The sequence below is a fragment of the Abramis brama genome, assembly GCF_963993115.1.
Source record: "Abramis brama genome assembly, chromosome: 25".
In the NCBI taxonomy this organism is placed as follows: Eukaryota; Metazoa; Chordata; class Actinopteri; order Cypriniformes; family Leuciscidae; genus Abramis; species Abramis brama.
The window spans coordinates 6,006,379-6,016,524 of NC_139987.1; the positions used below are offsets into that span (position 1 = coordinate 6,006,379).

Below are 10,146 nucleotides of genomic sequence, written 5' to 3' on the forward strand. Positions count from 1 at the left end.
TTACTGAAATAACGAGCAGAGAGAGAGAGAGGCCCGGTCGCGCGCGCGCACCCTCACCGTCTTCAAACTATCTTGCTCTCTCTCGCTCCCTTGCGCATATTAATCAAAATCAATTGAGAATTGACACGATGATAATAGATCGGAAGACCAGTTTCATGTGGAGCATTCGGGTATTTTTTTCCTGAATTACTGCTGGGTGTTGTGCTAAAAAAAAAAAAAAAAAAAAAAAATTACGTTGCCTTATCTTCTCTGAAAAGCGTTCCGCTCATTCAGCTGACATGAAAAACACTTTCAATAAACAAAACAAAACTATGATGAAATGTTTTCTGTGTTGACAAATCTTGTGCGATGTCCTAACTGCCGGGATAATCACACAACGTGTACAAGTCCGCTAATGACACGTCCGATTCGCGAACTAATGACTCCTTTGAACCGATTCAACCAAAACAATCTTTTAGTTTACTGTTTGCGGTAAATGCAGTTGGGTTGTCGAGGTCAAAACTCTAAATAAGCTGTGAATCAATAAACTTACTATAAATAATGTTATGTCATTTTTACTCTTACACTGAATATTTGGATTTTGTGAAGGTGTGAATCATTTTTGATTAATATTTAATATAATAAAGTTCTGTCTAACAGATTATTAACGGAGATTAATTGAACGTGTATATCCCTTAAAAAAGTACAAATATTTGCAAATTGTAACTCATAATTATTTTATAAGAACATAAGAATGTTTTTTTGTCATTTTCTGGTGGGTGATCATGTTTTAAGAGCCAAGGTATTCTCGAGACCCTCTTCCTTTTGTCCTGCCGGAAAACCCTCCCCCTGCCATTTTCTGAACAGTCATTGGTGTACGTTAGAAACTCACGTTGATTTCTTAGAAACGACTGGCTCTGGAAACATAGGGTTGATCGGAATCGAAAGAGGAGGAGGCAAAGATGACACGGATATATATAGATGCCGTGACCTGAAAGTGTTTATTTATAGAATTTGCGGGGAATGGTCAAGTGTCCGGAATACCGTGCAGGGCTCGACATTAACGCTTGTCCGCTTGTCCGGGACAAGTGGATTTTTTGAAGGGACAAGTAAAAGAGAATTTTACTTGCCCGACCGGACAAGTAGCCCGATTAAACGTCAATAACAAAAAAATAACTAGGGAATCACTAAAATGAGAGAATGATTCTGATTGTATTATATTTATTGTAAGTTGCAATTGATAGTGGATAATAAATGTATTACTGACGGTAACAAGGTTGCGCTGTTGAGGCTCGTGCAGCCTCTCGAGGAGAAGTCCAAACAACTGTAAACTCAGTTTAAACACAGTTAACAACATACTGCCAGTGCCAAAATTCAAAATGTGTTTGAATATTTTTAACATACAGTTTAGCAACCTCACATGACGAGTGTCGTTTTCCTGACTACCATCACGACTGAAAATGTGACATTGCTTTCATAACAACAGTTCAATAAACAGTTCAAATTAAGTCACTTACATTTTAGACACAATATTGACTTTTTGAATATTGGTTTTTGTTCTGTTTCAGCCGCGAAAATAGTTCCAAACAAAGATCACAGCAGAACCGTAACGCATCTCACAGCAACACTTAACCGTGTTTCATTACTGAATGATTCAGCGTTTTGAACGAATTGGCTCAGTCAAAGATTCAATGACCCGTTCATAAACATCTGTCTCATTCTTGAATGAATCAGTTGTTTGAACGAATCATTTGAATGAATGACTCAATGACTCGCTCATTAAGACGGTCGCCTGCCGCCTCCTACTGGCGGTTTACTTTCATGTTTAAAAGTATCATTCTTTCCAACGTTTCATATTTGTATATTCAAAAATATTTAAAACAATCTCATAACATTATTTAATACAGTTGTAAATTTTCAATGTAAATGATTTAATTTGATCAGCCCTAACGTTACCTAGGGTATAACAACAGCCCTATATTATCTTATTAGGCTATTCTAATTTAATTCGCACACACACACACACACACACACGCACGCACGCACAAAAATTCCGGACAAGCAACTTTTTTACTCGGACAAGTGAATGACAGATTTACTTGTCCAAAGGACAAGCACATAAAAAGGCTTAATGTCGAGCCCTACCGTGATGTCCGGAATACAGTGGGTTTCTATGGCCGCGGTCTCGCGGTATAGTAGTTAACCTTATAAGTTATGCTAAAAGATATATCTTAATTTATGGCTAAAAAATACAAATAATTGTAATAACAATAAGTTTAAAACGTAATAACAGTACGTTGGTTTTGTCAGGTCAGTATTTTCGAAGAAAGGTTTTCCCTCACGCGTCAGTAGGCCTAATTACAGACGCTATGTCAAGTGCTCAACTCGAAAGGGAACCAACGGATTTTCACAATACTTAAAACTAAACATACCTCTGAATTTCTGTGCTTCGGTGATATTTATTCCGGATTCTTTCAATTTCTGAAGAAGATTCTCCGTCGACAGCGTCAGGAGTGAGAAAGCCATCATGGAATAATTTTTGTGCGCACTGCACAGTCCCTCCCAACTTCTTCTCGCGCATAAAGTGCACTCACTGCGCGGGCTACAATCCCATTGGCTGGTCAAATGCGTGTACTTGAACTTAAAGTAAAAGTACCCCATGTAATTTTAAATAAACGTTGAATAGTTTTCGTCTACATTGCTTTTAAAAATTGCTTTTGCTAAAAAGAGTTGTACACATGTATTTATTTTAACTCTAAATTGAAACTTCAAACTTATTTTACAAGTTAAAACAGCTATTATACAGTTTAAAATTAGCCTACAATTAAAAATACAGGCCTACTTTATTACATTTGCTTTATGTTTAAAACTTATCATCTTGATGCTCTGCATAATCATTAAAAGATCATGGACTTGTGTAGGCTTCTGTTCAGAACCAGTGGCAGTCAGTAAAGAAATGGGCTCACTTGGCTCCAGCAGATTAATTAAAACAACAACAACAACAACAACAACCACAGCATCTTAAAATGTAAAATAATGTAAATGTAAATAAAAATAAACTGCACAACCAGACAATTTAACAGGTTTCTATTTATTGTGTTAATGTTGAAGTAAATGCCTTTTGGAAACAGATCCATGTTGCACTTTTCTGTTTTAAAAACGAAGTAATGCTCCTTTCTTATTCACACCATTCTCAGTTCACCGTGAGAAACTCGTCATCTCCTGCAAATCCAAAAACAAAAAATTACACAACAAAAAAAATGTGTTGTTTTTTCCCCCCAGTTTAATGTGTGTGTCCTACCGCTTCTCATCATGACTCCGCAATATTCCTCACACTCCTTCTGGCTGTAGAACTTGTTGCCATTGCCCTTGCAGCCTCCATATGTGAAGGACACACACTTTCCCGCAGAAGAATCGAAGGCCCACAGGTCTATGGATAATTTACAAGGACCAGCATCCATAGGCAGTCTACAGGCAGCTAGATGGACAAAATACACTATATATTAAGACCACACCAAGATGAAGTGTGTGCTGGGTCACTATGGGCCACTCAGCTGGGCCGTAATCCATCTTTGAATCACACACACAAAAACAACGGTCTCATAAACACACACACACACACACACACACATATGTTGGCACCTATCATTATGAGGACTTTCCATAGGCGTAATGAAACCTCACCCTACTCATCTCAGAAAACTATCTGCATTTTTACATTTTTGTTAAAACGTTTAGTATGTTTTTTAAGCCACTTTAATTACAAGGACTCAGGAAATGTCCTCTTTAACCATGTTTATGCTGTAATACCAGTGTAATATCCATGTCATTATGCAAATTTGTGTCCTCATCAATCATATAAAGCACACACACACACACACACACACACACACACACACACACACACACACACACACACACCCTCAGTGCGACAGCTCTGCAGACACTCCTTTTCTGTCACAAAGTTGTTCTGGTTCCCCATACAGCCTCCATAGGTGAACATCTGACAGGTCATGATGGACGAGTTGTAATGGAAGCGCTGTATCATCCCGAAGCACGGACCGGAATCTGGCTCGGACTTGCATGCTTCTACAGACACACACACACACACACACACACACACACACACACACACACACACACACACACACACACACAGGTCACTGTACTGTAATCAAAGCAATATCAAACTCTAGTCTTTAATCATAATGTAATTATACAAGAAACTATATTTTTCTATATCAAATCAATGATCATTGACTTTCATCATTCCTCACTCTGCGTTCTCTTTCTCGCGTAATAAAATAATGTAAAAACAATGTAAGATACACTACTGTTCAAAAGTTTGGAGTCAGTAAGATTTTTGGTTTGAAAGAAATTAATACTTTTATTCAGCAAGGAAGCATTAAATAGCTAAAAAATGACAGTAAAGACATTTATAAAGTAGATATTTCAAATAAAAGCTGTTCTTTTGAATGTTCTATTCATCAATCTTGAAAGAAATGCATCACAGTTTCCACAAAAATCAGCAATATATTTCAGCAAAACTGTTTTTAACATTGATAATAATAATAAATGTTTCTTGAGCATCAAATCATCATATTAGAATGATTTCTGAAGGATCATGTGACACTGAAGACTGGAGTAATGATGCTGAAAATTCAGCTTTGTTCAGGAATAAATTACATTTGAACATATATTACAATAGAAAACAGCTTTTATTAAATTGTAATAATATTTCACAATATTAAAATTTTTACTGTATTTTTGATCAAATAAATGCAGCCTTTAAAAACTAATAGTGAAAAAAAAAAAAAATGCACATAGAAAGGGAATCTTTTTATTTTTCATAGTTTTATATATATATTTTGAAGCCTGCCCAAATAAGCAAGACACATTTCCTCAATAACCATCCAAACAGGAAATATATTCCAAAAAAGTATTTTAAACTGCATTTTTTAAATTATTTGTTTAATTATTAATTAATTATTTAACATGTCTTTTTATGGCCTCAAAAATTTTGTGATTACTACTGACATATTTACTACTTACATATTAAATAAAATGGTTACCATCCAGTCACAAAACCTACAAATATACCCCAAAATATATAAACTTTCTCTTATACATTGCTAAAAAAAAATTGTCAAACGCCCATTAGTGGCAGTGTTACTCACCAGGTCCTCTGAACATGGGCGTGTCGTCGCCCGATCCCTCCTCAGGGGGCACCACAACCACATTCCTCCTCGCCCTCTGTTATGAGCCAATCAGATAACAGCATCACTGGTTACACTTTATTTTAGAGTACGTGTACTTGCAGTGTAGTTACCCAAGAAAGTACTGGTAATATAAGGTAACTACATGGGTTGAGGTTAAATCTAGGGTTAGTGCATACTAGTGTCGGCCCAGATCCGGGCCACATCAGGTACATGTGGATTCCACGCGTCCCAGATGTGGGCCGGATCTGGGCGACACTATGTTGCAGTCTGGGAAGTACATAGTATTTACATGCGGAACAGGACTGTAAAATAAAATGCTACCGGATTATTAATGAAGCTTCTACGAGTTAAACAAATAATTCAATCAAAACTACATTTCTGTCATTTACTCACCCTCATGGTTTGCTTGTTTGTTAGTTAATGAATGGCTTCAGTAGAGTTCACATAAGCACTTTTATAGCGACCAGTAAATTGTTCAAATGTTATCAGGATTGAATTTTTTTTAATTAAGAGTAATTACTACTTGAAAATGAAATAAACAATATTGATTGTTTATGCTGTGAGTATTGTTTAGATGTCTTGTGATGATGGCGAGCTCTTCACCTGGATCTGTGGCTCTGGTGTGACCGGCTCGCCTGGAACACACTCCCCTGATGACACAGAGAAGGACAGAAAGGCAACAATAATGACATATGGTCGGAATAAAAGGAGTGTTTGGTACTGGTCCGTGTCATGAGGATACCTTTGTTCTTTTTGATAATTATAGTGTCGTCACTCATTCCCTGTTTAGCCACCAGAGTCTTGAAGTCTTCGATGAGAGTGGACCGCAGTTGCATGCTACGTCCTACGGGGGGAGTATAACAAGATCATTATAGTTCACAAGCACAAACATGTGTTCATGCTGTCTATGTTCAGAACTGAACGCTGATTACTTACTGAATACTGTATTCTGCCTGATATTATTATATAGAAAATAATGAACGGTAGTTCTTCTGAATAAGTAATTACTTCACAACAATTAAAAAGTTCTATGTAGTATGAATGTAATGTACTACATCCGTCATTGTCATGTGACCTTACCAGCGTCAGTTGCGTCACTTCACAGCCATTCACAAATCCCTTCTCATGGCCTCATGGGACACTGTGAATTCGGACACTACTCTTTTCTTATACTGCTTTTCGCCTCCCAGACAGCAACATATTGTCGGCCCAGATCCGGGCCACATCTGGTAGGCTACATGTGGATCTGGGCCGACACTATTTTGCTGTCTGGGCTATTATATAGTACGGATTTATGCAATTTCGGGTGCAGCCCATTAAAACAGCAGTAGCCTACCCCATGTTGTAGTCACATGACCACATATTGCATGTGAATGGCATTCATTTATTTAAAAATACTAAAGGTTTTTTTATTTAAACAGCATTTAGTTCAATGTGATGTAATTTAAACATACAGTAGGCTCATATAAGCTCTAAACATAGACTAAACACACACACTATGTAGTAGTCCATTCTATTTTGAACATAGTCATTGAACTAAAGTCATTAAGAGAGAGTTTGAGTAGAAACAAAAGATGAAAATCATAGAAGGGTGTCTTACCACACACTTCTTTGTCTCATACTGTTTTCATTTGCATGTTAGCATTAGCATTTAGCTAAATTAATTGTTTGTTTCCATACATTTAAAACTTGTGGTGGCAACTTTGCCTCACATTCCTTGCTATTTTCTTAGGGCGAGTCATCAAACCATCACAAACTCCTTATCATCCGGTGTGGGTAATATTAGCGGCAAAAAAAAAGTAAAATCCCCAGAAATAATCGATAATGCATGCCCATATTTGGCATGTTATTTTTTAAAGTACTTGATTTGAGGTCAAAGCTCATCAAGAAATTATGGAAATTGTGAAAAAAAGTTGAAATGTTTCCCAAGAAGAAAAGGGTTGTTTTACCGTAGAGTTTCACAGCTGTGGATTTTTCCCCGCCCGTTTTTTGTTTATACGTCACCACCAGCGCATACTCATCGTAGTTCGTGTCAACCACATACGTGTCCACATCGGAGTTCCACTCTACAGTTCGAAAGACACCCGAACCACAGTCAGATAACAGTGACATGAACCGAGTGATTGACAGCTGTGGTGTTGTACCCACTGGCACTGTGGTAGTGAAATCTTCCAGGTGTTTTGGTCAGCTGATATTCTCCACTGATGGATTTACAGGTGTCATGTCTGCAAAATAAACCAATAATACCGTCATACTGGGTCTCAAGACACACAAACTGCTTTTGAGGGTATGAAAAGAAAGAGTTTCACACACTGGCTGCATTGTTCCCTTGGTGTAATATTATTCTATTGTTAGTTGCATGAGTGTGTGTTACCTGAGGCCGATGCGGGTCATGCTGATGGTCTGAGTCGAGCCACTGGACTGCTGGAGCTCCATCGAGCCGATGGATGCCTCTCCCTTATGACGCTTGAGCCAAGGGCACGTGGACGCTATCGCAATATCATACCATTTTCCCATGAACTTCCAGAGGTGGAGCGGAGGTGTCAGATTCGGAAGAGGGTCAATTAGAGGTCAGTTAGATCAGTGGATCTCAAACCTTTTGACTTCAGGTTACCTACTTTCTTGAGTAGGCCTAACTACACTGTAAGTACAAGTACCGTAAAATAAAGTGTAACCGTAACAATTTTCATGCTTGTTTTGTCATATGGATTTTTGTTGAGAAATAATAATAAAATGATCTGCATATTCATAACAGGAATGAAAAGAAAAGTGTCAGCCAAGTGTAATGGCAACAAAACGTGGTTGTCACCACTGTATTCATGGACTTTTCAGTTAGTTGTCATTTGTCTCATGTTCCTTTGTTCAGTTTCCCGCCACTAGTCTGTCTCCCTGGTTGGTGGTGCAACAGGGCAAAATATTGCATAGTTATTTACATGTTGTGCAATAGCCAGAAAGTCATTTAATGCAGATTTCATCTTAACACTGGTGGTATATGGAAGAAAATAAAAGGTTATTGAAATGTGTATAAAGCAACCAAATTAACTAAGACCTATAAAGTAATATTACAATATAATATTTTTTGTTTGTTTGTTTTGTTAGCAATAGATTTCAACTGAACATTTTGCATAATGTTAGGTTAGTCGGCAGCACAAATGTTTTACATGTAAAAATTGTATACAATAATTATATTACTAAAATGAATTATTATTTTGGTTATTTCATGATTTGCTTAGCTTCTATTTGTTTCATGTTATAATATATATTTTTTCTCAAAATATTGTATTTTAATAATTACAAAATGAAAGATTGCTAAAATGCAAATAACAAGCCTAATTTTAAACTGATTCATAACTTTTTGTTTCATATTTGTTTCATGTTTAAAAGGTTGTATGTACTTTTTTGTTTTATATACATTTTTTCTCAAATAATATTTTATATTACAATATAAAATATTAGTAAAGTGCAACGAAACCTTTTAAATACATATATTTTTTCAATTTGAAAAGTGGTGTTCTAAAATTAGTGTCAATAAACAATAAGTTCCCATTGTGACATACAGTGTGACCATTGGGGCATGTTGTCACAAAAGGTCAAAAGTCCTTTTTCCCCAACCAATAATGGTTGAAGTGTTCAATACATAATATATATGTAATCAATGCATTTGAATTTTTGTGTCTAGATAGAAATCAGCTTTATCGAAACTGTAAAAAATTATGAAAACTTATCCTGGTCTCCTATGCATAAAAAGTCTCTTAAACTTCCAAAAGGAAACACTTACCCGTTTTACATCAAAGTTCTCCTGGGTCTCGAGGACGGGCTCATCGGGCAAAGGCCCAGCATGCAACAGTCCCAGGAGGGGCAGCAGGAACACCAGAACAACACGCATCATTCTGTCTGTCTGTGATCCGAATGAAGTTCTGATCCCAAAGCCAGAGAACCACTACCACTCCATCCACAGGACATCGACCTGCAGGCCATGTGTGCAACACCACCCCCAAAACCATTCCAACAAAACAAATAGAACAAAGTTCTTCTTATCAGTCTATTGACTCCAACTTGTGCCTTTTTGTTTTGGCTGAAACTCTGACAAATCACATGATTATGTTAAATAATTGAATAATAGATTATTACTACAATTCAGTAGCCTATGTAAGAGTCAAAAAGGTTTAATTTTCAGGTTTTTTTTGTTGAGTGACTTTGTAGAATGAAATAAATATATAAATATTGTCTGCTCTGCAACAAATAACATACCCTCACATAATTAGATTTTTATTTACTATTACCAAACATCTGTCACAAAAATTGCCATGTTTGACAGCTTGAGGCCGTTGATATACCACATATATATACATATATAGAGGCTATAAATCCATATTCGATGGCTCCAGACACGTCGGCGCTCCCGCCATCTTGGAATGGTCAGCATGTCGTCGCTCACAGTGAGAATCAATGATGCCACACCATCACAGCTCAGATCACATCACAACATCAGATATAAATATTCATACATGCATTAACTACGGTAGACGCACAGTCCACGTCTTGCTCTCGAATGTTCACGGACCGGCTTTGACCGTTCCAATATGGCGGACGGCTTATATATAGAGGTGTATAGAAACAGCCGCTAATGAGGCATTTATGTATATATATCTATGGTGTACACTGGACCGCTCATGTTCTTCGTCTCAGAAGTAGCGCGAGCATTTGAAGTACGTCAGAAATATAACGGCGTCACTAATGGGTTCTGTTTGCTTTTTTCGCGTCGCGCCGCTCACGTCTGGAGTAACGTTAGACACGGTAGCCTATATTGAGACAATCTTTAGCACAAGAGATGTTGGCTACTGTAACTGTACACTACACACACATTAAAATTCCCACATATTTACACATTAACTTTCATTTCTTATGCTAAACTTAAACTATAATGGCAAATGGGAATAACACAACG

At 37.0% G+C, this 10,146-nt stretch overlaps 1 protein-coding gene across 1 annotated transcript; it reads right to left on the reverse strand.

Moving 5' to 3' along the window:
* Positions 1 to 3,051: 3,051 nt before the first annotated feature.
* On the reverse strand, positions 3,052 to 9,237 carry ambp (alpha-1-microglobulin/bikunin precursor). The gene is made up of 10 exons (XM_084103653.1): positions 8,977 to 9,237; positions 7,573 to 7,718; positions 7,347 to 7,423; positions 7,148 to 7,264; positions 5,941 to 6,042; positions 5,802 to 5,848; positions 5,157 to 5,232; positions 3,901 to 4,068; positions 3,281 to 3,457; positions 3,052 to 3,201 (listed from the first exon to the last, which is right to left on the reverse strand). Exons 1-10 carry the CDS (start codon positions 9,085 to 9,087, stop codon positions 3,173 to 3,175), a joined length of 1,050 nt encoding a protein of 349 aa, XP_083959779.1. The 5' UTR covers positions 9,088 to 9,237; the 3' UTR covers positions 3,052 to 3,172.
* Between the last annotated feature and the right edge of the window lie 909 nt (positions 9,238 to 10,146).